The 27,316-nt window shown below is 41.5% G+C and overlaps 1 protein-coding gene across 1 annotated transcript; it reads left to right on the top strand.

Moving 5' to 3' along the window:
- The first annotated feature begins 7,601 nt into the window (after positions 1-7,601).
- Positions 7,602-27,080, top strand: LOC107296645 (E3 ubiquitin-protein ligase TRIM39). Its single transcript, XM_015825990.2, has 7 exons — positions 7,602-7,712; positions 9,971-10,392; positions 18,512-18,607; positions 20,177-20,407; positions 22,177-22,199; positions 23,703-23,818; positions 25,908-27,080. The coding sequence occupies exons 1-7, from the start codon at positions 7,670-7,672 to the stop codon at positions 26,453-26,455; spliced, it is 1,479 nt and encodes a 492-aa protein (XP_015681476.1). The 5' UTR covers positions 7,602-7,669; the 3' UTR covers positions 26,456-27,080.
- The last annotated feature ends 236 nt before the right edge of the window (positions 27,081-27,316 follow it).

Here is a 27,316-nt window from a genome sequence, read left to right as displayed (position 1 = left end):
TCGATGTTGCTCATGGGAGGGACACCTGTGGGGCCGGGCAGGGTTGAGGAGATCCAGAGGGTCTCTGGTGGGTGGGGCGGTCGGCAGGAGGCCCAGCATAGATGGGGGTAGGCACGCAATCCTAGCTGGGACTGGGGGGCCATGGCGCCGATGGGGATCCGGCTTTCCCTGCTCGGGGTGGCCTTTGGCTTGCTGGGTGTGGGCGTGCTCTATCACCTCTACTTGAGCTTGCTAGCTGGCCGCTTCGCCTCCTTTGTGCTGGGTGGGGCTGCCGCTCTGGGCGGCGGCGGCCTAATGGACCTGCGCAAGCTGCTGGCAGGGGTGGCATGCGTGCCCACAGAGAGGGCTCTCATTGCCGCCTCTGGCACGCGTGCCATTGGTTCGCCACCACTGCAGTAGACCAATGGTGACAAGCTTTGTTGTCTTCACCCAAGCACAACATTCTGAAGGAAAGGGAGCAAAGAAAATTTTTAAAAAGGCAGACTTTTTTGGAAGTCTGATTTGGAAAGCAGATGGAATATGTTTGGGATATCATCAATTGTTTAGATGCCGACTTCCGGTTTTGCGCGATAGCGACCGGTTGCGGGCTTGCGGATTCTCTGTACCCCCGTGGCTAATTTCGCCCTGCCTGGGGACCGTAAATGGGTCTAAGTCGCCCCAGAGAGGTGACGAAGAAAGAAGGGTGCTCCAGTAATTCTGGATCAGCGGCAGCCATTCCATTCGACTTCGGGAAAGCCTTCTAACCCAACAGGAGAAAGACTGGCCGTATTACATCGACCAGCCCAAGCTATTTGCAACTGAAGTCCAAAAGCACTAACCAGCACAACTGTGAACAGCGTGCTTGAAACTGGGTGAGGAATTTGATCTTCTCTTTTCTAGTTTACATTTAATTTCCTGGAAAAGATCCCCAAGAAGCAAAATACCTCCAAAAGGGAAGGAGGGGGATTTCCGCCCCACCCCTATACTAACCGAAATGGGGAATTAATCTTTTTATGGAGGATCAAAATATGTGGAAGTGAAATAAATATAAAACCTGAAACTTAAAACTTAAATCTGGATAAATCTAAAATTGTTTTAATGGGTAAGACTCATTTCAAAGATAATTGTTCATTAGTTGCTGACACCTAGTGGCAGATGAAGACTATGACAGCTATGACTTTAATATAAGACTTGGCCAAATCTGGGAAAAGCTAATCTGTGTCTGTGACCATCAAAGCTTTAACAACAATGAACAGCTATGGGGAAAAAAGACAATCTGGGCTGTAAACAAAGAGAATTATACATTTTAGGGGGAAAAATCTTTTTTTGAATTATTTGGATTACAAATATCTAACTAATTGGGACTCTAAAAATATTTACAGAGAAAAGAAAGGAAGAGGAAAACTCAAATTCTTGGCAATCATGGATCAGAGACATGTAGAAAGAACATATCAAGAAAACATAAATATGTTACAGGAGGACATATATAGTATACTGCAACTAATTCAAACAACGTCTTTAAATCATAAAGAAATCCAAAACAACTTTGAAAATAAATCAATCTATTCCGAGGTTAACTCTACAGCAAAAAAAATTCCCAGAAAACAACAGAGAAGGAGCAGATAAAACAGATAAATGGCTATAGAATTGAGAATAGAGACTTAAAGATGGAACTTAACAAAATAAGGAAACATGATTTAATCCTAGTGGGAAAAAAATCACAAGAATTGGAAAAAACAACTTATCTCTTAAGACAACAAAATAAATCTGAGGACAAGAAAACAGACCGGATAAAATGGACTGTAGAGATGTCAGGAACATTGGAGAGAAAGGAAATGATACGAGAAGCGGAGAGAAAGAAAAAGAAAAAGATTTTCAACAAACAAGGAAAGACAGAAGTCCCGTACAAAGATACTTCTCCTGATTTACTTTTTATATCTACAGCAACATTTACGAACATATGGAAAAACTTTTTGATTCAGCAAAATACATTGATTAAGAAAGGCACTGGGCAAAAGAAAAAGACTAAAGTGGAAACTAAGAAAATAGATGATGGGACTTACCAGAATACTTAAAAAAGAAACATTTGTTTGAATATGGTTAAAGAAATAGACAAGTTTTGGAATATATATGTCACTCTAAGAGAGATGAATTCTCTAAATATAATATAGTATGCTTTTTTCCCTTTTTTGTTCTCTTTCTTGATATGAGTAATATAAAAAAGTTGAAATGACTTAGATAAAGGAAATGTTTTACATATTTAAATGTGACTGAATTTAAGAAAATTATAATGGATAAAAAGTGTTTTGGATAAGAGTTAAAGGACTAAATGACTAGATGTATTAAATGGAATGTTTAAAGATTAAACATATTTTTAATTATGGTTAAAAATAAGAAATTTAGGAAATACATATTAGCTTAGGAGGGATATATATTTTAAGTAGTATGTTATTTTTTATGCTTCTTTACTCTTGATTTTCTTTCTTTTTTTCTACTGTTTTTTCTATTTTTTAAGAAATGTAAAAATGTGAGATGGTTCATATGGAAAAATAGAGTTAAATTCTTAAATGTAATTAATTTTTGAGAAAATCTTAACCAGTAAGAATATCTAGAATTTAGTGGGAGAAACAAATTAAAATAAGGACTGTAACAGGATCTATGATAAGGCAACTAGAATGATTGGATAGAAAAGAAATATATTGATGTGATTATTATTTTTAGGACTATTGGGAAAAAATTATATATTTAATTGTTATCTGTCAAAACAATAATTGTATTAACTCAATGTTTGCAAAAGAGGATATTTTGGGAAAAGAGAAAATGAACTAAAACTATTATGTGGATTATGGATTATAGAAATCAATTGTTAGTGATTGTTTTACAAATGTAACCCAGACAACACACTGTTCACCAATTATTAAGTGATTTATGTTTTAAAAAAAATCAATAAAATATATTACAAAAAAAAATGTTTAGATGCCATTAAGTTGTTTTTGACTCCTAGCAACCACATAGATCAGGGGTCTTCAAACTTGGTCCTTTTATGACTTGTGGACTTCAACTCCCAGAATTCCTCAGCCAGACATACTGGCTGAGGAATTCTGGGAGTTGAAGTCCACAAGTCATAAAAGGGCCAAGTTTGAAGACCCCTGACATAGATAGATTTTCTCCACTTTGATATATCCTTATCCTGTTCTTTCAGGTCTCCCAAAGGTGTGCTTATTGCTACTATAACTCAATCCATTCAACTTGTTGCTGCTTGTCCTCTTCTTCTCTTTCCTTCTGTTTTTCCCAGAGCTTTTTCCAAACAGCTGGGTTTTCATGTATTGTGTTGGAAAAGGGATCATTTGATCCTGGTCATTTGTGACAACTCTGGGTTAGTTCGTTCAATGATCCATCGGTTTGTTTTCTTGGCTGCCCGTGAAAACAACACAGCGTTCAAAGGCATCAGTGCTCTTGCTGTTGTGCTTCTGCATCATAGACCTTGATGTAATGGAGGGATTAACATCTTCCTTGATGGCCCTCTCCTGTCAACTGTTGGCGTCCCAATTGCTAACTTGAAAGACAAACTTCTCAAATTCATTCCGTGCAACTTGTGGAAAGGGAACAGATTTCCCTTTAAAAAAATGAGGAAAGACATTATATTAATTAATTAAAAGAAACAGACCAAATAAAAGAGGAGGTGGAGTTGCTCTCTATATAAGAAATAACTACATCTCTACAGAAATAGAGCACAACAATGATGAAAACTGTCTTGAATGCATTTGGGTCAATATAAAAGGGGGAGGGAAATGACATTGCCATAGGTGTATACTCTAGGCCACCCAACCAAACAGAGGTAATAGATGAACTTTTTGCTAATCAGTTAACTAAGGTATGTAGGAAGCACATCACAATAGTAATGGGGGACTTTAATTACCCTGACATCACTGGGAGACAAACTCTGCACCAAGTGGAAGTTCAAACAGATTCCTGACAAACCTAGCAGACAACTTTGTCTCCAGAGGACTGGAAAAGAGCTGATGTAGTTCCCATCTTCAAAAAAGGAAAACAAATATGGATCCAGGAAACTACAGACCTATCAACCTGACCTCAATACCTGGGAAGATTCTGGAAAAGATAACTAAGCAATGGATCAGCGAACACCTAGAGGAAAACAAAGAGTAATGGTTTTCGGTTGTACCCAAACAGTTTTTGTCTAGTACGGTCTGTTTAGAATAACGTAAGAAACTGGTCCACTGTTTTAATCACCTGGTCTCCTTACGACACCTATATTAAATGAACCTGAAGTCATTCCGTAAACTATTTCATCTGGTGTTGGATGATGAACTATTCTATCTTTTTACACCCAATGACAGCATTACCCCCAGATGGATTTGTAGCTGGCTGACCAGCCGTACTCAGCATGTGGTCTTCAGTGGAACTGCATCTACATGGAGGGAAGTGTGTAGTGGGGTGCCCCAGGGCTCTGTTCTGGGCCTAGTGCTCTTCAGCATCTTCATCAATGATTTGGATGAGGGGATAGATGGGGAACTCATCAAATTTGCAGATAACTCCAAGCTGGCAGAAATGCCAACACTCCAGAAGATAGGCTTAAGATATTGAAGGATCTTGACAGACTTGAACATTGGGCACTATCTAACAAAATGAAATTCAATGGTGAAAAAAGTAAGGTTCTACATTTAGGCAAGAAAAACCAAATGCACAGGTATAGTATAGGTGGTACCTTGCTCAATAGTAGTAACTGAGAGAGGGACCTCGGAGTCCTAGTGGACAATCGCTTAAATATGAGCCAGCAGTGTGCTGCAGCTGCCAAAAAAGCCAACACAGTGCTAGGCTGCATTAACAGAGGAATAGAATCAAGATCACATGAAGTGTTAATACCACTTTACAATGCCTTGGTAAGGCCACACTTGGAATACTGCATCCAGTTTTGGTCACCACGATGTAAAAAAGGTGTTGAGACTCTAGAAAGAGTGCAGAGAAGAGCAACAAAGATGATCAGAGGACTGGAGGTTAAAACATAAAAGGAACGGTTGCTGGAATTGAAGAGAAGGACGAGGGGGAACATGATAGATAGCAGTGTTCCAATATCTCAAGTGTTGCCACAAAGAAGAGGGAGTCAAGCTATTTCCAAAGCATCTGAAGGCAGGACAAGAAGCAATGGATGGAAACTAATCAAAGAGAGAAGCAACTTAGAATTAAGGAGAAATTTCCTGACAGTGAGAACAATTAATCAGTGGAACAATCTGTCTCTAGAAATTGTGAATTCTCCAACACTGGAAGTTTTTAAGAAGAGACTAGACAGCCATTTGTCTGAAATGATATAGGGTTTCCTGCCTGAGCAGGGGGTTGGACTAGATGACCTCCAAGGTCCCTTCCAACTTCTATTATTATTATTATTATTATTAATCATCACACAGTCAGTCAGATGTTGAGACTGGATTTGAGATTTTTGTCTACCTATCAAGTCCTTACCCAGGACCTGGGATAGGCAGATGTGGATGTTTGATGGTATTACAGATATCGTTGCAGGATGGAAGCTGTTCCTAGTAAGGCCGCCTTTTCAATTGACTAATGGCGAATTTGTCAATGCCAATGGTGTTCAAGTGGTGCTCCAGTTGTTTTGGGATTGCACCCAAGGCGCCTGTTACTATTGGTACTACCCTTGCTTGCCTTTGCCACAGTCTTTCTATTTCTATTTGCAGGTCTTTGTATTTTGTTATCTTCTCCAGTTCTTTCTTGTCTATTCTGCTGTCTCCAGGAACTGCCACATCCACTATCCAGACTTTTTTGTCTTTATATTATTATTGTTGTTGTTGTTGTTGTTGTTGTTGTTAACTTGGTGAAACTAGTTTATTGACCCAGAATTTGCCCCTTTGTAAGCCCTCTTCTGGTAAGCAAAAAATGTTCACTGTTGTCAACCAATTTGGGACACTAGCCACTTGTTGACCATGACACATATAGCTCTGGCTTCTGTTTTTCCTGCAATAAATATATTGTACTTTCTGTGTTGTGGAGAGGGAATGGTGTTCTTCGAACACTTTTAAAATAGTAGCATCAATATCCTTTGCAGTCATTGAACAGCTTTGCACTTTTTGACAACATCACTGACTGTCTAGAAAAATCCTAATAATGATCAGGAATTTCTCTAAAATCTGGGTTAACACCCCTTTTGCAAAGGCAAGGGCTGAATCAAATGATTGTGGATTCAGATTTTTCTTTTTTCTTTTTTTTCTTTTTTTCCCCTTTTGTTATCAGATCTTTTTATTTCATTTTACAGTCCTCCTGAGAGAATTCTAGTACATTACGATAAGCTGACCATTTATATTTAGTTATCATATCTTGTCTATGAAATGCTTCTGGCACTGAAAGCTACAAAGGTATTTTGGGGCAGAATTTAAATGTATATTTATTCCATATTCTTTTTTTTTTCAAATATAAATTTTTATTATTTTCATCATAAAAAAAAGCACATCACAAATACATCACAATGTAAAAACCCTACCCCCCACCCCCCACCCCCGGACTTCCCAAACCAATCCCAGGATACTATTCAACTAAAAGTAAACTAGTATTAATATCCCTAACTCCACAAAATATTATTCTACATAAATAGGTGAAATATATAAAAAATTTTTTTATCTAAAAACCTAAATTATATTCCACCATTCTATGCTTATTTTGAATATAAGGATTCAGATTTTTCTTGAACCAGAAATTACTTGTAGGTCTGCGAGACATTTGAAATAATGCAAACTGACCACACGTAGACTTAGTTTTGTTCAAAGTGACAACAGCATTGAAAAAAGTGACTTATGACCAGTTTTCACATTTATGACCACTACAGCATCCCCAGAGTCACATAATCTAAAGTTTGGGCACTTGGCAACTGGGCATATATTTACGATAATTGCACTGTCTCAGGTCATGTGATCACCATTTGTAATTTCCCCTTCAGCTGCTGACAAGCAAAGTCAATGGGGGAAAGTCAGATTCACTTAACAACAGCCTGATTTACTTAGCAACTGCAGTGATTCATTTACAAACTGGCAAAATCATAAAATGGAGCAAAACTCTCATAACAATTGCCTCACTTAGCAGTGATCATTTTGGGGCTCAATTGTGGTTGTAAATTGAGCACTATCTGTAATGGTGTTCTTTAAAGGTAAGATAAGATAAGATAACCTTTATTGTCATTTTTTTTTTACTGTGGGCACAACGGCACACGTCAAAAATGAAATCTAGTTGCCCACTCTCAAAGTGAAACAAACACATACATGACACACACCTGAACATCATACTATATACAATGTATGTACAGACCCACGCCCCTACATATACATAACAAATAAGTATTAAATACTGTCCATCTTGAATATATAACAGAAGGTTGGTACAAAATATAATGGGCTTTGAACTATAGAAGCTGCTTTATGAATATGGAGTACTGCATTTTAATTTTGTTTTCCTTTTGGCATGACAAGGTAAGCAGATGATGCAGGAAATACCTTATTTTGCAAGATAAATTGGTGTTGAAGAAAGAAAGAAAGAAAGAAAGAAAGAAAGAAAGAAAGAAAGAAAGAAAGAAAGAAAGAAAGAAAGAAAGAAAGAAAGAAAGAAAGAAGCTGCTTTCATTCATTGGCTTCTGTGGATAAATCTCGACTTTCCTCACTCCTGCTCAAAGAAGATGCCTGTGATAATCGATCAGCTCCAGATGAATCAAACAAGGGGTAGGTAGAGTATTGCAAAGCCATTGGTCACAGCTATCCAACAGTCTCATCTTGTGGAGGGGTGAATATTAGCTGGTTGTAATAGTCTTGCTGTAGGGCAGGGGTCTCCAAACGTGGCCCTTTTATGACTTGTGGACTTCAACTCCCAGAATTCCTCAGCCAGGTACGCTGGCTGAGGAATTCTGGGAGTTGAAGTCCACAAGTCATAAAAGGGCCACGTTTGAAGACCCCTGCTGTAGGGCATGGTAGACATTCTGCTGCCTCCATCCTCTTTGTTAAGGCCAGATTAACAGAGTTTGATGCGAGTGCAACTCTGTTTATACTTTTTGTAGTAATGGAACCGTATAATCCAGAGGTGTTCTAGAGAAACTCCTTTGGCTCACTCATGTTTTTACAGCTGGTGCGGAAATTACGATTGCTCAGGGCAAAACTGGAATAGACGTGGGTTGTGTATGTTGTAGGCTGATTTCTCCATTATGTAGATTTACTATAGAAAGCTCTGGATTTTTTTCTTCTTCTTTGAATGGCGTTTCCTAGAAATGCTGTAGATATCGCACATCAAGGGAAGGTGTCCAGGTTGACATGACTTTCATCTTTTTAGCAGCTGGATCCGAATCCCTCTCAGGTCTGTAGCAATGTGATTGTACACTACTTTGACAAATAACTGTATAAAAGTCACTGAGGAGATAAAATAGGAAATGTGGATTAATTTTGGTCACTTGAAATTTTCCCGTTTTTTGGGAAGTGCCCTGAACTGGCCCATTTAGAATTCTGAATGTCCTCTTGCTTCCGATGCCTTTAGAAGGTTTATTAGCCGTCATGCCATCCATTTCTTGGCTTCTCAGCTCTTGGCTGTCTAGATCAGGGCTTTTCAACCTTTTCACCCATTGTACCACTTTTAGGATATGGCAATATCTGAGTACCATCAGTCGCCTAGCAAGGTGTCAAAAACTTGATGACCAAAAAAAAAAGGAAAAAAGTGATAGGTAGTCCTCGACTTACAACAGTTTGCTTAGTGACTGTTCGAATTTACAATGACACTGAAAAAGTGCCCCCCAAGGCACAACCAAGCAAAACACCTGCCTGCCCACCCGGCGGCGCTCTTCCTCCTGTCCGAGGTTTTCATTGTTGTGAGCATTTCTGTTGAGGATTGGCAGTGGGGGTGGGGTGGGGGGTGTTTGGTTTTTATTCCCCCCGTTTGCTGGGTGGTTGCAGCAGGTTTTGGTCACTTCACATGACCCTGGGACACTGTGACCGTCATAAATATGAATCAGTTGCCAAGTATCTGAATGTAAATCACAAGACCCTGGAGATGATGCAACATTCCAGCTGATCGGCGCTTTTTCTGGGCTCAGCAGAAGCGTCAGGATCAGCGCTGAGCTCCAGCTGGACCCTGGCACTGATCCTGGTGCTTCCGCTGAGCCCTGACAGCCCTGCAGCTCCAGCCATCTCTCGCTCAGGCTTGTGCGGTGCTGCCACCGGTTCAACTCATTCCCCTCCCCCGCTACCACTTTTCTAGGATGGTCGCGTACCACCTGCCAGGTGCCAATGTACCACAGGTGGTACCCGTACCACTGGTTGAAAAGCCGTGGTCTAGATCCTTCACAGTCCTGCTATGCTTCTTAGTAGGATGTCCTCCTCGGCTATCATCTTTGTTAATGTTGACTTTTTTTTTTTGAAGTGAAGCCTCTTTGAATTTCAGCATTTCGGAGAGGGGACAGGTAGCCCCTTGACTTAGAGCCATTCATTTAGTGACCGTTCAAAGTTACAACAGCGCTGAAAAGAGTGAGCGACTTTTTCACACCTGCAACCACGGCAGGATTCCCTACGGTCACATGATCAAAATTTGGCCACTTGGCAGCAAGTGTCCCCGGGTCAGGCAAGCTTTGCGACCTTCTGACAAGCAAAGTCAACAGGGGAGCCAGGTTCACTTAACAATCAAGTTACTCACTTAACCATTGCAGTGGTTCACTTAACAACTGTGGCAAGAAAGGTCGTAAAATGGGGCAAAACTCACTTAACTCTCTTGGTTAGCAGCGGATAATTTTAGGCTCAATTGTGGTTGTAAGTTGGGGGCCACCTAACTTCCCAAGTTCAGAGAAGGACTAATTTCCATTTGTCATCACACTCTTTCAGTGTCGTACATGAAGAGCACATGTATGTTTTCTAGAGAAGGGGCGGGATGTCTATAAAATATAATGTTAAACTGTGAACCTGGTTGGTTCTGACTACAACGTTCCTCCCCCTCTGTGTTACAGAAGCCATGGCCACCACAAATCCTCTGGAGACCCTCCAAGTGGAAGCCAGCTGTTCTGTCTGTCTGGAGTACCTGAAAGACCCTGTGATCATTGACTGTGGCCACAACTTCTGCCGGGTGTGCATCACCCGCTGGTGGGAGGACTTGAACCGAGACTTCCCGTGCCCTGTGTGCCGTAAGACTTTCCGCCACCGCTCTCTGAAGCCCAACCGGCAGCTGGGCAACATGGTAGAGATTGCCAAGCAACTCCAGGTCACCAATAAGCGAAAGATACGGGATGAGAACTTATGTGAGAAGCATAATGAAGTGCTTCGCCTCTTCTGTAAGGAAGACCAGGAGGCCGTTTGCTTAGCGTGCGAGATCTCCCACGAACACCGTTCCCACACAGTTGTGTCCTTGGATGACGCCTCTCAGGAATACAAGGTAGGATGATGGCACTGACACACAGTGGGTACAAAGCTTTCCTGGCTAAACTGACTGCTCTGATAAAAGGGGAAAAAAACAACAAGTTTTTTTTTGTTTCCACTTGGAAACCGATTCTGGACTTTGTGCTTGAGGTGGAAAAAAAAATGAAACTTTGATTTTGGGGTTTTACCGATTAGATAGGTTTGTTGATATGGAAATGGCTAGTTCAGGGGTAGGCAACCTTGGCTCTTTTATGACTGGTGGACTTCAACTCCCAGAATTCCTGAGCCAGCCGTGCTGAGGGGAAAGGGAGAGGTTTCCAAGCTGATCCATGCTGGCTCAGGAATTCTGGGAGTTGAAGTCCACGAGTCATAAAAGAGCCAAGGTTGCCTACCCCTGGGCTAGTTTATACTACTATGTAAAAGTAAAAAGCTGAGGTTTGATGCTATTATCTTATTTTATTGCACCAAAGGGAATCAGAAGTCAATGTGCCTTTTCTTTCTTTTTTCCCTTCTTTTTTGCACTCTCCCCTTCCCCTTTCCCTCCCCTGTCTTTCCTACTATTTGTTTTTGTATTGTATTTTATAGTATAAACCGAGGGTGTCAAACTCATAACGTCACGTGACGTGTCACGACGCATCGTGACTTTTTTGCCATTGCCGGCAATGTGGGTGCGGTTTCGCTATGATGCATCTGGCCTGCGGGCCGGCAGTTTGACACCCCTGGTATAAACAAATAAAAAAGAGTAAAGGTAATGGGTACAAAGCTTTCCTAAAATCCAGAGGAGGAGTAAAGATCACTATGACTGGCAGTAACACAGGTAATCCTTGACTTATAACTGGTCGCTTAGCGACTGCTTACATGACCACATTTTAGGCTGTTAGCAGCATCCCATCGTTTCAACTGATCACAACTTGCAATGTTTTTGCCAGGAATTGACAGTTCCTTTTTCCAACAAAAACACCTCATAGCAAACAGCAGGCTTTGCTTAACCACTGCAGAGTTTGCTGTATGATTGCCACGTTGCTTAAAAGCCTCTTCAAAAGAAAGAAAGAAAGAAAGAAAGAAAGAAAGAAAGAAAGAAAGAAAGAAAGAAGGAAGGAAGGAAGGAAGGAAGGAAGAAAGAAAGAAAGAAAGAAAGAAAGAAAGAAAGAAAGAAAGAAAGAAAGAAAGAAAGAAAGAAAGAAAGAAAGAAAGAAAGAAAGAAAGAAAGAAAATTGAGTGGGTCATGACTTACAACCATAATTGGCAGGCTTTGTTACGGTCATAAATTGAGGACTACCCGTATCTCTGTTTTTTCTTGGTTCGGTATCAAATGAGTTTGCGTACTATCGGTATATATCTTCTCGTTTTGATCAGTTATAGCCTGACATTTTGCTTTAAAAAACGATACTCAGAGCCTCTTCTGTAACAAGAGTGTTCGTGATCACGTCTTCTTTCGAAGTATCGTAGAACAATCTTTTCTAACCCAGTTTGCTCCAGAGGTGTTGGGGTTATAAGTTCTAATTGTGTCAGTGAAGGTGGTCTTTGCATGCATGTTTGTAGTTCTGTGGTTCCCACATAGCTAGAAAATGCTAGTCTGGAGAAGCAACTTTAAACTCACGAATGAAAGCGAATAGACGTGTCCCAGGATAATGTTGCAGGATCCAATCTGGGTCGGTCACCGGGACCAGCGGTTTTTAGTCTTCCGAGCTTTTGGACTCATGCCCAACAAATCCCCAACTTTAAATGGTTGAAGGCATTTTGCTTCAGCCTTGCTCTCCATTTGTTTTTCTGTTTTTATTCCCCCCCTCAAAAAAAACCTGGTGTTCAAGTATTCAGTAGCTCCTGGTGACCTTTAAGAATGATTAACTTTTGAGATTTATTTTTATATTTCTTCAAATCTCAGTATTCCCCTGAATACCTATTTTAGCTTGGCAAACTCATTTGAGTTCCAGTTCTGTTAGCTCCTTGAGAAGAGGCCAGATGTATCAGTATCAGTTACATTAAATACATCAATATGAAAGATAGTGTGGTACTAGATCAAAATATTAATACCCGGGTTTCCCTGAAAATAAGACCCGGTCTTATTTTTTTTATTTATTTTTTTGGTTCCAAAAGAAGCACCAGTTCTTATTTTCGGGGGATATCTTTTCCATGGTCTCACCTCATGGTGGCAGCACTGACAGCCCCGCCCAGCTGTCCCACTTGTTCTGCAGCCGCTAGGGAGCGCCGCGCATGTCAGTCGGGAGCTCGTTTCTCAGCTGCAGAGGCCTTTCCTGAATATGGAGCCCGGGGGTGACACGTGCGTCAATCCGGAGCGCCATTCTCAGCTGCAGAGGCATTACATGAAGGCCTCTGATGGCAAAATGGAGATTGGGGAGTGATGCGCGAGTAGCTGCGGAAGAAGTGGGCTGGTGAGGCAAGTGTCAGGGCATGGGGGGCCTGGCTGCAACTGTAAATGGGTGCGGGGCACTTGGGGTAGCTCCACCTCCCTACCCTAGCTTGATTTTTAGGCGTGCGCCTCACCCCAAAACTAGGCCTTATTTTTGGGGTAGGGCTTATATTAGGTCCACCCCCCCCCAAAATCAAGCTAGGGCTTATTTTTGAGGTAGGTCTTATTTTCAGGGAAACACCGTGTCAACGCTGCTAACATCAGATGTTCTTGCTTTGACAATATATGATGATGCAGCCATTTTCTCTTTAACCTGTGTGTTACTTTTAGAGTTAGAATTAGATGATGCTGGAGGGGAGGGGGAAGAATGTGTGTGGGGATTAGTTAGACATAAGAACATCGCAGTAGAGTATTCTTTAAGGTTGTTTGAAATAAGATGATAAGTAATGGCCGGGTTATAGAACTGGAAGGAAGGTTTGCATTTCAAACTAATTGGAGAATGTGATTTATGACTGTTAATTGGAGGGAGGGAATTGTGCTTTGATACTATGTGTTTAGGGGAGGGGAATTCAGATTTTGGCTTCGACCATGTACGTGCCGATGCCATGTTACTTGAATAAAGATTCTTTAAGGTAAACAATGCCTCAAAGTTCTTTGAAGAGTAACATCTGTCGGAACCATGACACACCGTAGTTGATTCTGGTTTGTTTATTAGAGCACGGGTCCCCAACCCCCGGGCCATGGACCACTACCAGGTCCTGGCATGCCAGCAACCGGTCCGCACAAACAAGGAAAGCCCCATCCACAGGATGCAGACAGCACACAAAACCACGCCCCCTCCGGTCCGTGGAAAAATCTCTCTCCACAGAACTGGTCCCTGGTGCCCCAAAGGTCGGGGACCTCTGTATTAGAGGACTTCAGGACTTCAGGCAGAATTCAATAATTGGATATGAGGTAGAGATTGAACTTCAGGCTTCTGTGCAAGACTGAGCTATGGTCTTTTCTATAAGATTGAAATTACGCCTATCTAATTCTGGCTGTGGGGTGGCATGTGAATATTAATAACTTTTTTTAAAAAAACAAAAACCTCTAGTTCAGGGATTGGGTATTGGTGGCTCGGTTGAAGATCAATTCTTAAATTCAATTCTTTTTTTTTTTGTATTGAAAATTTTATAAAATTTTACAATATAAATCCCCCCTTCCCCAACCCACCCTTCCACTCCCCCCTCCCTCCCCCCTCACTTCCCAGTGCCAATCACAGGGTTAACAATAAAATAATCATACTCTAACTAACATTAATCAACTATTAAAATAACATATCTATAACCTCCTTTAACTCTCTTTTAAACAAATATACANCCATTCTTCTATAGTGGGTAAACGTTCCGTTTTCCAATATTGAGCTACTAGTAGTCTTGCAGCAGTTATAAAGTTCAACATCAATTCCATTTCTTTTGCATCCAAGTCTTCCATAATACCCAACAAAAATATCTGCGGCTTAAACTTTATCTTTTTCTTAAAAATATTTTGAATATTCCACCATATCTTAATCCAAAATTCAATTCAATTCTTAAACGAGTAAGATTTGGAATGGGAGATTTTTATGAAAAAAAAAATCCTTTTCATATCATTATGGGTGAACTGTATCTTCCTCAATCTTGGGTTCCCTACCAGAGTTCTAGGGGTTTGAGGGTTCTGTGCAGTGAGTATCCTAGCTGTTCCTGGGACTGCCCTCTTCTGGACAGAGAGCATTGGGGTGTTCCTGGGAACTGTTGGAGCTGAAACTGTCCCAGCTTAGGAGTCACAGCCTCAAGTTCTCTACCATCGCTGAAACCATTTTGGCCTTTGCTGTCCACATGCTCACTAGTTCCTCTTTCAGGCGCTGGTACTTCTGCAGATTCTCATACTCCTCTTTCCTGATGTTGCTGTCACATCCTGCCCTCTTTCTGGCTAGTATATAGTCTCTGTAGTTGGACTTGGGGTGGAAACCTCCATACTTTGTGAGGAACCTCTGGGTCTTCACATCAGTAGCCTCCATGCCCTTTTTTGGGTCTGTACCGCTGCTCTTGTAGCCAAGCATTTCTAGAACTACAGCAGCTGTGCATGTATCGGTTTGTTGATATCAGGAAGTGTCATACGAGCTCTGTTGGCATCTTTTAACATATCATCTAATGAAAGTTCTTCACTGAGCCTTGATAATCAGTGTTGAGAGTTTACTGTAGCTAATTTGATGCTTCGTATTAGCTGCTATGCTTGTAATAAAGGGGATGGCAGTGCTGTTCCAGCTTCAGGTATGGGCTGCACATCCAGTTGTTCTTCTGGGTCTTCTGCCTGGGAGGTTAATGTGTAGTTGGTCTATCTCAAGTTGTGAGAGCAACTTCTTCACTATGTTGAATTGTTGAGTAACCAGCTGTTTCTTAGGGTGGATGCAGGTCTTCTATTCATCCGTAGTTCCCCGATGCATTTCATATATCCCCTGTCAGTAGGTCTACTGTCGTAGCATTCCATCAGTTCCAGGTTCTTTTGTCTCCTCTATGTATAGATTGTTCTAGTAGCCCACTTACTGTCAGATTATTCTGGTTCTGGTCCATCTTACATGGACCTTGTTAATCTAGGCAACATCTAAGCTCTCATGACTCTCCTGTTGTTGTTGTTAATTGCGAAGTCGTGTCCGACCCATCGCGACCCCATGGACAACGTTCCTCCAGGCCTTCCTGTCCTCTACCATCTTCTGGAGTCCATTTAAGCTCACGCCTAGTGCTTCAGTGACCCCATCAAGCCACCTCATTCTCTGTCATCCCCTTCTTCTATTGCCCTCAATTTTTCCCTGCATCAGGCTCTTCTCCAGTGAGTCCTTCCTTCTCATTAGGTGGCCAAAGTATTTGAATTTCAACTTCAGGATCTGGCCTTCTAAAGATCAGCCGGGGTTCATCTCTTCTAGGACTGACCGGTTTGAATGCCTTGCAGTCCAAGGGACTCGCAGAAGTCTTCTCCAGCACCATGACTCTCCTACTTCATGTCATTCTCTAATTCTGATATCTAATTTCAGAAGAAGGTACAACTTATTTAATAATGCCATTTAAAGTTAAGGAACTAATTCAAGAGTTGAAGGCGATGGGAGAAAAGGAAAAGGGAATACCAACTAATTTTTCCAGGCACAAATATATTTTATATATCCAGACATAGTTTACCTACAGCTGTATAATAGGACTAAGAATACAAGGGAAAAGCTTAGATCAGGGATTCCCAAACTTTTCAACTTATCAACTGCCCAGAGTTTGCTGGGAAGAGCTACAATCTGTGAGTTAAGAAGGAGGAGGGTGGAGGAGGAAAATAGCTGAGCCCCTGCTGATTGGACCTCCATTGCATTTAAACTGCCCAGAGGTTGCTGGGAAGAGCTGCAATCTGTGAGTCTTATTTATTTTATTTTTTGCCTCCAAAAAAGGCATTAAGTTTTATTATCGGGGGATGTCTTATTTTTTCCACTGTCTTGCTTTGCGGTGGCGGCAGCACCAGCAGCCCCATCCAGGAGGATGGGGCTGTTGGTGCCGCCATGAGGCAAGGCTGGTGTTGGGGCATGGGAGGCCTAGCTGCAGCGGTCCTGAGATAAGTGGGTGTGGGGTGTGTGGGGCAGCTCTGCCCCCCACCCCGCCCTTGCTTGATTTTTACGTGTGCTCCTCACCCCACCTCGTGCAGCCAGATGGTAGGACGGAGTGGGTGGGGTCTTAACTAGATCTTATTTTGGGGGCAGGACTTATATTAGGCGCATGCGTAAAAATCGAACTAGGTCTTATTTTCAGGATAGGTCTTATTTTGGGGAAAACATGGTACTATATTAGTGGTTCTCAACCTTCCTAATGCCGCGACCCTTTAATACAGTTCCTCATGTTGTGGTGACCCCCAACCCTAAGGGCTCTCCAAGCGTGCACCGACGCCGCCCACTCACCCGCCGCATCCGGGGCTCAGCGCGCCTCGCCTGTCCTCGCCTCACTTCCGAAGGTCGCCGGCAGGAAGGCCACTCCGCCGGCTCCACCCAGCCTGGTTGGAGAAGCGCCCAGGCGGGGAGAGAGAGAGAGAGAGAGAGCCAAGAGGGCGACAGCACCGGCAGAGCTTAGTTCAGCCTCCTCCGTGGAAAGGGCCGCGAAGCAGCGCAGCCTCCCTTAGGAGATGCTCGACGGAAACGAATCCGGCGCTGCAACGGCCCCCAGCCTGAAGCCGTGCAGAGACGGATAGAGGAGCGGTGTCTCAGTTCCTAAGACCATTGGAAATATGTGTTTTCCAATGGTCTTAGGCGACCCCTGTGAAAGGGCCGTTCGACCCCCAAAGTGGTCGCGACCCACAGGTTGAGAACCGCTGTACTATATGAAAATAATTTAATAAATGCTACTTTACTATTACTACTGATAATAACCATTTTGGATAATCCTTATTGACTCTTGGGGTCAGTATAGACCATTTTGGGGAACCTTGCTTGGATCAATCAATCTATGTATTTGTTAAAATCCCAGTGCATATTTAGCTTTTTTTTTTTTCTAAATGACTGTTTCCTTTCTTCCTATTCTCCATCTCTTCTTGGAGAAGAGATGGTGTTAGTGTTAGGAGTCAGTCTGAAAAGATATGCTAACTTCTCTTGGGATGGAAGGCACAAGAACAAATGGAGTTGCCCCCTTTTTCAATCCAGAAACTTTTTTAGTTTGATTCTATAATGCCATCATGGAATCAGGAAATGTTTGAATTCCTAGGTTTTGCTCTTGTCTGCCGTCTACCTAGATTGAACAGGTATAGTTTTGTTTGATAAACGCTTTAGTACCTGAACTTTTGGAAGGTTTTCTTCTTTTTCACTTCTGTTCCTTATACAGTAGTGGCCAAAATTGTGGAAACCTTTTTGGGAAAGTGTATTTTTGAGGTTTGATGGCTAATAACACCACTTTTTTTGGGGGAGTAGTACCATAAAATTATATATCAAAGGAAAAATAATTTAATCAAGAATGTAATGCAACAAAGTTTGTTCAATTATCTGTACTGTATTGTATGAAAAGTTATAGCCAAATCACCGGAAAAAGGAAGCATAACTTGCTTAGGTTGATATCAGGAAGCTTTCCTTCATCTGATTGTAGCCAATGAGCATGAGTGTTTAGAGAGCTAATCAGGTGTCATCTTGTTCTGGCAAGGAGCCAATCAGATCACAGTAGGATTCAGTTATTAATGTCATGTATTGAAGCTGAGAGGAGGACATTTGTCAGTGTGTTATGTGATTGCTATCAAGTTGGTTGGTTTTTTTTCTCTTTCATTTAGTGAGCTTGTAAAACGTAATAAAATTAAAGTAATGGTGCAAAGAGTTGACTGGTTGCCCAGAAAGCGATGTAAAGTAGTAGTATTAAGTGAACAAGGCTACAGTTATAAAGAAATTAGAAGTAAAATTGGTGGAAACTTAACCAAAGGTGGCATTTCTACTGTACACTTTTCCCAAAAGGTTTCCACAATTTTGGCCACTGCCGTAATTGATTTATGATATTTATACATTCATCAATACAGCTTTTGCTCCTAACAACAACTATGAATTACATTAGCTTCATGAAATCTTCATCTATGTGAACTGTATGCAATTGAACATCATTGGAGGAGGAGCATCCACAGAATGGATTGTTTATTTTGTCCTCTCTGCGTTTTCCAAAGCAATCTTGTCACTTAGGCTCTTACCCTCATCATTTTAGTTACCTTTGCAAGCTCTAACTCAGATATGGTACTGTTTTTTTTAATTCAGGAAAAGATGCAGAAATGTTTGGAGCCATTGGAAAAGAAATTGCAAGAGATTGCCCACTGCAAATCCCGAGAAGAAAAGAAGGCCGGGGAACTCAAGGCAGGTGTTGAGTCTTCTGCATACTGTCGAATGACAGAATATTTATTCTTCATTTAATTCTTCACTATAGCCCAAAGAAGAACAGTTTTGAAATGGATGTTAAAACTTCGGCCTTTTGTACCTCTGTCCCCACTTTAGTTAATTTACACATTTTTCTTACAGCTGAGGGTGCTTGTTTACCACACCAGGAGACATTGCCAAATCCTTAAATGATACCCAGGTCAGATAAGAAAGGCCTCTCCTGGTTTCAGAAACATTTAAAGCAGGGTCTTCAACCTTGGCAATTTTAAGACTTGTGGACTTCAACTCTCAGAATTCCTCAGCCAGCATGGAATTCTGGGAGTTGAAGTCCACAAGTCATAAAAAGGCCAAGTTTGAAGACCCCTGCTATATAGAATCTAAATTCTTTTTGCTATGACACTGGGAGTTGAAGTCCACAAGTCTTAAAGTTGCCAAGGTTGGGGAGCTCTGGTTTAAAAGGTATAATATTTCCAAATAGTAACAATACACGTAGTCCTTGATTGACAACCATTCGTTTAGCGATCGCTCAAAGTTGCAATGACACCGGGGAAAAAAAGAATAACCGGTCCTCGTAATTACAACCATCAAAGCATTCTCGTGGTCACATGAGCAAAATCCAGGCGCTTGGCAACCAGTATATATTTATATTTCCAGGGGTCACGTGGTCACCATTTGCAACCTTCCCAGCCAGCTTCGGACAAGCAAAGTCAATGGGGGAAGTTGGTTTCTCTTTAACAACCATGTGATTCACTTAACAACTGCAGCAATTTGCCTAACCGCGGCACAAAGGTCATAAAACCAGGCGCAGCCCTCTTAATAACTGCCTTGCTTAACAGTGGAAATTCTATTCCCAGCTGTGGTCGTAAGTCGAGGACTACCTATAAAGAAACTCTCTCCAATAGGATTTCGAATATAAATTCTTCACAGATATTTAGAGGCGTTCAGAACATCCAGAAAAGTAATACAATAATGCTAAAGCTTATCATAAATGACTGGTCTGTCCAAGAAGCTCAAGAAACAGGACATAGAAATATCTCTCCATCATTATTATTATTATTATTATTATTATTATTATTATTATTATTAATAATAATAATAATAATAATAATAATAATAATAATAATAATAAAGTTGGAAGGGACCTTGGAGGTCATCTAGTCCAACCCCTTGCTCAGGCAGGAAACCCTGCATCAAGGGTAGGCAACCTTGGCTCTTTTATGACTCATGGACTTCAACTCCCAGAATTCCTGAGCCAGCCATGCTGAGGGGAAAGGGAGAGGTTTCCAAGCTGAGCCATGCTGGCTCAGGAATTCTGGGAGTTGAAGTCCACAAGTCATAAAAGAGCCAAGGTTGCCTAGCCCTGCCCTATACCATTTCAGACAACTGGCTGTCCAGTTTCTTCTTAAAAACTTCCAGTGTTGGAGCATTCACAACTTCTGGAGGCAGGTTGTTCCACTGATTAGTTGTTCTAACTGTCAGGAAATGTCTCCTTAGTTCTAGGTTGCTTCTCTCCTTGGTTATCCAACCTTTTCTTCTATGTGTCTGCAGCGGAAGGTTGAGGACCGTCGTCAGCTCGTCATTAGTGAGTTTGAGGACCTACATCTGTTTCTAGCAGAGGAGCAGGAAATATTAATGCAACGCCTAGAAAATGAGGAGAAGGAAATTTTACAGAAGTTGAAGGAAAATGTGGCGGAGTTGTCAGAGCAGCGGATTGCCCTCAACAGCCTTATCACTGAAATCGAGGAGAAGTGTTTGCAGTCGGGCATGGACATGCTCAAGGTACGAGCTCCTCCAAAAATTTAATCGCTTCTGTCCGTGAATCAGAGAATGAAATGCGTTCTGGGAGGAAACTGGGCGTTTCTGGTAGAATTCAGATTGTTTTGGCATATAACAAAAAGTGAGTTTAAAATCGGAGGGAAAAACCTGGGAGATTTTAAGAAATGTCCGTAGGAAAATGCTTTCTGAGAATATATATTCAACTTTGCAAGAACTCTAGATACCACATGTAATTTTCTGCCTGCCCTAGCTGCTCCTAGCTAGTCTTGAGTTATGACTGGACATCTAATGACTGTCCGAAGTTACAGTGGCCTTGCAAAAGGTACTTTATAGCCTATAAAGCCTTTCCAGCTGTGGTAAAATATTGTACCAGGCCCCTCCATGGTCACATTACCACATTTTTGGGTGTTTGGCCAGTGACCATCACAGACAGTTGCAATATCCTGCAGTCATGCATGTGGAAGTTTTTTATTTTGCTGATTTTTGACCAAAAAAAAATCATTTGAGAGAACGGATTCACTTAACGACTGTGTGATTTGCTTAACAGCCGCCATAAAAACAGTAAAAAAAATTGGATCCAGTCACATTTCGGTCGTCAACTTACGACCGAAACAATTTATAACTGAAATTCCAATCCCAACTTTAGTCATAATTTGAAGACTACTTGCATTTCATAGTGGGTTTATAAAGATAGTTAAGTTGAATGATGGAAATAATAAATTCAGGATTTGGGGGGCAGCGGGAGGGGGGGAGAGACGGGGCTTCCTTAGTCCAGCATTCTTGGAAGCCTTTAATAGGAATGCTGGACCCCTTCCATCTCTGCAATTCTAAGCTTACACCAAAGTGTTTATTCCCTTCCTTGGGAGGCTGAAAAACTACAAGCTGTTTGTTTGTTTAAAAGATGTGTATGACTGTCCACCTTAAATGTTGGTACAATGATACATTAGATAGCTAAAAAAACGTTTGAAATAAAAGCTACAATGTTATCTGATCACACTGGGTAATTTAATTAGTTCTGAGTGCTACTGCTGCAGCTTCAGAATTGCAAGTTTTCTTTCATTTGAAGTGATTTTTTCAAATGCCAGGTTCAGGTTACTTTTCAAGGTTGTGTAAACCTATTGTCAACGCTGCTAACATTGCATGTTCTTACTTTGACAACATATGGAGGAGGAATGTGACGGAAGTTAGTTAGGCATAACAATATTGTAATAGTGTGTGAATTCAGGGCTTTTGAAATAAGAGATGATAAGAAATGGCGGGATGGAATAATGGAGGGAAAGCCTGCATTTCAAACTAATTGGAGAATGTGATTTATGACTGTAAATTAGAGGAGGGAATTGTGCTTTGATACTATGTGCTCAGAGGAGGGGAATTCAGATTTTGGCTTCAACTATGTTAGTGCCGAAGCTATGCTACTCCAATAAAGATTCTTTAAGGTAAACAATGCCTCAAAGTTCTTTGAAGAGTTTCATCTGTCGGAACCATAACACCTATCTTGTTTCTTCTGTACGTTCTCTTTCGACTGATATTTATTTGATGGTTAATGAGTCTGGAGCCCATTTCCTGCGGCTTTGTGAATCCAATTGGTATACTTCTTTTAGCTTCTAGTTTAAATGTGTTGGTTTAATTCTGCAAACATACTGTGAGAGGATAGAATAAGTTGATGGGATCCTCATGCCACCTGCCAATTCGTCTGGTGCACAATTTCCTATGCAAATGGGATTTTTTAAATTTCAGATGAAATCTTAATATTATTTCTTGTCTTTATGCAGGACGTGAGGAGCACTTTTGAGAGGTAAGGAACAAATTCTTTTGCAATGAATTACAGTAGTTCAGCTGCTTCTTCTTATAGAGGCTGGCAAGATTGTTATTAACTGTTATCCTCAAAGAAGCAATACAACCAATTTAAAAATGTTGAATATCTGGAGGAATGTGTATTGTGTTCCCATACTGACACCACATTTTCATTTAATTTTTTGAAATTGAAATTAAGGCACCCAGATTCACAGTCTTTAGTGAAGTTTACTATATTAGTTGGGCTTTGAGTTGCATTCTGGGGCCATTTTTCAAAAAACTAAAAAAATAATACCAGGAAAAAAGTCCATTTGACTTAACGTGAATGTTATTTGCAATAAGTTAATAAAATAATAGTTAGTGACATTGTACCATCTTTTTTGATGTTACCAGTAAGCCCATAACATCCAGTTCATAAATAAAATAAAGTAAAAATAAATAATAATTTAAAATGATATAAATAAATAAGAAAACAAAAACTCAAAAGGCAGACTTGATGGACTGCTAGGTCTTTTTCTGCCGTCAATTTTCTATGTTTCTGTGTCTTTGGCCACCTTAGGATAATAACTCTGAAATCCGGTTCAGTAAAGGTATAGATGTGAAACAGCTCAAGATGTGTAGCTTATCAGATCTTCCTTGATCCAAATTGATTGCAAATAGCCCTCGACCTAACGACCACAACGGAGCTCAAAACTTCTTTTGCTAAGCCAGATAGTTGTTAAGTGAGATGTCCCCCATTTTATGATCCTTCTTGCCACATCTGTTAAGTGAATCACTGCAGTTGTTAAGTTAGTAACACAGTTGTTAAGTCAGTCTAGCTCCCCCATTGAAGGTCACAGAAAGTGATCACATGACCCCAGGACACCGCAGCCATCATAAATACATGCCAGTTGCCAAACGTTCAAATTTTGATCACGTGCCCATGGGGATGTTACAGTGGTTGTGTGAAAAATGGTAATAGATCACTTTTTTCAGTGCTGTTGTAATTTTGTACTGTCACTAAACAAACTGTTGTAAATTGAGGACTACCTGTAGTGGTAGCAAAAGTTATTTCAATAGTGTAGTGTGTTTATCAGCTTTGACTAGGAGGCCCGATTCAGTCTTAATTAGGCAGAGATAGGCTGTTGTTAAAAAAAAGGGGGGGGGGCTGGTTAGAAAAATGAGTCAGAGAGAAAGGAACGTGATATGTAATTTTGAATATAAGCAAGAAGAAGGCTATTGAGCGATTAATTAACATATTGTTTATGATAATTAACTATATCTATTATTGTTAGTTAAATACATGTATCCAGACATTATGCTGTTTGCTAAATATTGAAAATGTTATTTGGAAAAACCTCAACCCCAACCCTAACCCAAATCCCAACCCTAATCCCGACCCCACCTTATCCCTAACCTTATAAAAACTAATAAAATCTATATAAAAATAAATAAAAATGGGGGGGCATTCTGAAAGTTGAGCTTGACTGGCTTTTACCCAGTTGTTCTGTTCTCTTCTGTGCAGATGTGAAGAGGCACAAGCCCACGAGTCAAGTCAGGTCTCCGTTGAGCTGGAAAAAAATTTCTACAATTTCCCAAGACAGTACTTCGTCCTGCGCAAAATTATTAAGAGGCTCACAGGTGAGTTAACAACGCTGCATCCAGTATTTTTCCACGTGGCTGGAAAGAGCTTTAAGGGAGAAAGACTCACCTTTTGATCTGATGATCACATCTGGAATCTGGCAGGTCTTGTAAAATGGCTCCAGGCAGCTCTTGACTTACACTCGTGGTTGAGCCTGGGATTTTGGTTATAAGTTGAGGTCATTAAGCAGGTCACAACATGGCCTCACTTTATGACTGCATCCTGACTTTCCCAGGCATGGTGATTAAGTGGAGTGCAGAGTGCCCTGGGTGGGTGAGGCCCGTAATTTTTGAATGGTCACTGAACAAATGGTTGTTAAGCGAGGACTATCTATACTTGCCCATTCACGAAATAATCATCCTGGGCATTTAAACCATTACAAAGTGCTCATTTACTAGAAGGCTGCCTGCTGCCTCCGACTGTTCCTGTGGGGTGCACTTCCTGCTCCCAATGTTTTTTTTTCTCTTTTTCTGGAGAATGTGGCACATTTCCAGGCAAAACCATCAGTTTTCTAAGGAAGCTTGTGGAGTCCAGAGGTGCTGTTGTTTTGCGCTGCACAATGTCAGCTTTGTATTTTCTAATAGGGTTTTTTGATTTTAAATGTGCTAGATGTTGAAATGGACTGATTATGGAGGTGGTGGCGAACCTATGGCACGCGTGCCAGAGGCGGCACCCAGAGCCCTCTCTGTGGGCACGCACGCCGTCGCCCCAGTCCTAGGCCTTCAGCTGGGTGTTATAAAACCTTTTCGCTTTAGGCCTCCACCGCCGTGTGCAAAAAAAAAAAAAAAAAAAGCTCAGTCAATTTCAACTTCTTGCAGGGGAAAAAAAGATCTTGCAAAGTTGGAGTTGATTGATTGAACTTTTTAGTCCCACCCAGTCTTCCATTACCACCGCACCACACCCACCCAATTGGCCACATCCACCCAATGGGCCATGCCCACCCGGCACCCGAAGATGCATAAGTGGGTTTTGGGTTGCAGTTTGGGCACTCGCTCTCTAAAAGGTTCGCCACCACTGGATTATGGCTTGTAGGACTTAGAAGCCTTGCTCATAGGGTGAGGTGGTTCATTCAGATGCCAGGGACACTTTGTATTCAGGATGAATTTGGCAGACTGGGTTTGAATACGCATGGTTTTGTCCCCGTGTACACAGACACGTCCCCGGAAAAGATCCTAGATTGGCATGGAGAGTTAAGATAGCATTTGAAAAGAGATAATATAAGCACTTGGTAGATTCACCTGTTCTTAAATGTGGAAAAATGTGAGTCTTGACAAAGGAAGAAAGCTGGACAAAATGTAGTCATTTTCTAAGCAGAGGAGAGTTATATTTCCATTTATCTGAAAAGCACATAAGAACATGAAAGATGCATTGGTGACAAGCCAAGTGATATCTCAGGTCTGTCAGTGTTTCCTTGCTGTTTCCCTTGGGTTATGCTTTGGGGCAAAATGCATTAATCAGAAAAATTGTCAACTGGATCTTCCAATACCTCTAATGATCTGTCATACAATGCTGTAAAATAAAAATAACTAAGGAGATTTTTTAAAAAGAGGCTAGACAGTCACTTGTCTGAGATGGTATAGGTTCTCCTGCTTGAGCAGGGGGCTGGACTAGAAGACCTCCAAGGTCCCTTCCAGCTCTACTCTATTCTACTCTACTCTACTCTACTCTACTCTACTCTACTCTACTCTACTCTACTCTACTCTACTCTACTCTACTCTACTCTACTCTACTCTACTCTACTCTATAATGTAGATCAGCCTTTTACAATCTGTTATTTTACAGATGTATTCCTGAGAATTTGCTATCACAATACATCTTCTAGAAGGTACCAAATTTGGAAGGCAAATTGAAAGTCATGTTATCCAGTTTAAACGTTTTGTAAATAAAGGGCATTTCCTCAGAAAACTAGTCCAGCTGCCACATGGCTTATATCATAACAGATTTCTTATACTTTTAACTGCCTGGCTGAGGAATTCTGGGACTTGAAGTCCACAAGTTGTAAAGTGGCCAAGGTTGGGGATTTCTCCTGTAATAGTCTAATCATAAGAGAAATGGCAGAGACAAACATATGTCCTTTTTTTTCTGCAGGAGATTTGACCCTTGACCCGGAAACGGCTCACCCCAACTTGCTGCTCTCCGAGGACCGCAAAAGCGTCAAGTTTGTGGAGCAGCGCTTGCGAGATCTGCCCGATAGCCCAAAACGTTTTACAATCTATCCTTGTGTGCTGGCCACAGAAGGTTTTATTTCAGGCCGTCACTACTGGGAGGTAGAGGTGGGAGAAAAGACTCATTGGGCGCTGGGGGTTTGTAAGGACTCAGTAAGCCGTAAGGGGGAAACAACCTCTGTCCCAGAGACTGGCTATTGGCGGGTACGGCTACTCAATGGAGAGAAATACGCAGCTACCACAACCCCGTTCACTCCGCTGCACATCACTATCAAGCCTAAGCGAGTAGGCGTCTTCCTGGACTACGAGGCAGGCAAGCTCTCCTTCTACAACGTGACGGACCGTTCCCATATGTATACTTTTACCGATACTTTCACCGAGAAACTTTGGCCTTTTTTCTACCCGGGAATCCGAGCTGGGCGCAAAAATGCGGCCCCCTTAGTCCTCCGGTCGCCCACGGACTGGGAATAAGGAAATGACCTAATCCCCACCTTCCTTTGCTACGCTTAGCTCTTAAATTGTGTAGAGAGAGTTTTTTCAACTCGGTTTCTCTGTGGGAAAGTGAGCCGGCGTCAGTGGCCTGCAACACCGTCCCCAACCAGAAGAAGCGAAGCATCGCAGAAGGGAAGAGCTTCCACACCTAGTGTTTAACGTTAGGCTTCTAAAGCTATTAAGGTGACGTTACACTAGGAAAGGTTTGGAGAAGGCAAACCTTTGCTAAGGGGCGACAAAGACCTTGTACTTTTCTGTAATCTGCAACTTCAGTTTCTGAAATTTTGGATCGCAGTTGCATCTGGGGGAAGAAAACCTCTTTTAAGCTTAGTATAGTGTTCGGCAACGAGCCATATAAGATTGCATCGGCGATGGGCCAGGCTGGTCAGATGTGGGAAAGGTAACTAGCTCTTCTGTGCACTGTAGAGGGAGGGGTTCTCCCTTTGAAGGGGTTACAACCAGGCTTAACTGTTGCTTGTATAAATGGTGGGGAATGATCTATTACTCGACAGTCTGTTTTTACTGGCAGGTCGAGTGGATGCAGAATAGGAGGAAACTATAGTGCATAGTGAGAATGCTATATAAGCCAGGGAAGCTAAGGAAATAATTCTCTCCAAGCTGATTGTTCAAAGCCACCAGTGGATTGCTGAAGCTTTTTTATTCACTTAATAAGATGGAAAGGACCTTGGAGGTCATCTAGTCCAACCTCCCGCTCAGGCAGGAAACCCTATATCAGGTCGGCAACCTTAAACACTCAAAGAGCCACTTGGACCCGTTTCCCAGAGCAAAGAAAACACTGGGAGCTGGAAAACACAGGAGGGGGGGAGCTTGATTGAAGAG

This window comes from Protobothrops mucrosquamatus, unplaced genomic scaffold, assembly GCF_001527695.2.
Source record: "Protobothrops mucrosquamatus isolate PMUCROS unplaced genomic scaffold, P.Mucros_1.0 scaffold2916, whole genome shotgun sequence".
Classification (NCBI taxonomy): domain Eukaryota; kingdom Metazoa; phylum Chordata; class Lepidosauria; order Squamata; family Viperidae; genus Protobothrops; species Protobothrops mucrosquamatus.
This window is presented reverse-complemented; position numbering and strand designations above follow the sequence as displayed.

Excerpts from the sequence above, each read along its gene's own strand:
- LOC107296645 (XM_015825990.2), top strand. The coding sequence starts at position 7,670 with ATGCCTGTGATAATCGATCAGCTCCAGATGAATCAAACAAGGG. Across the intron at positions 10,393-18,511 it reads ACGCCTCTCAGGAATACAAG|GAAAAGATGCAGAAATGTTT; the intron begins GTAGGATGATGG and ends TTTTTAATTCAG. Across the intron at positions 20,408-22,176 it reads CGGGCATGGACATGCTCAAG|GACGTGAGGAGCACTTTTGA; the intron begins GTACGAGCTCCT and ends GTCTTTATGCAG.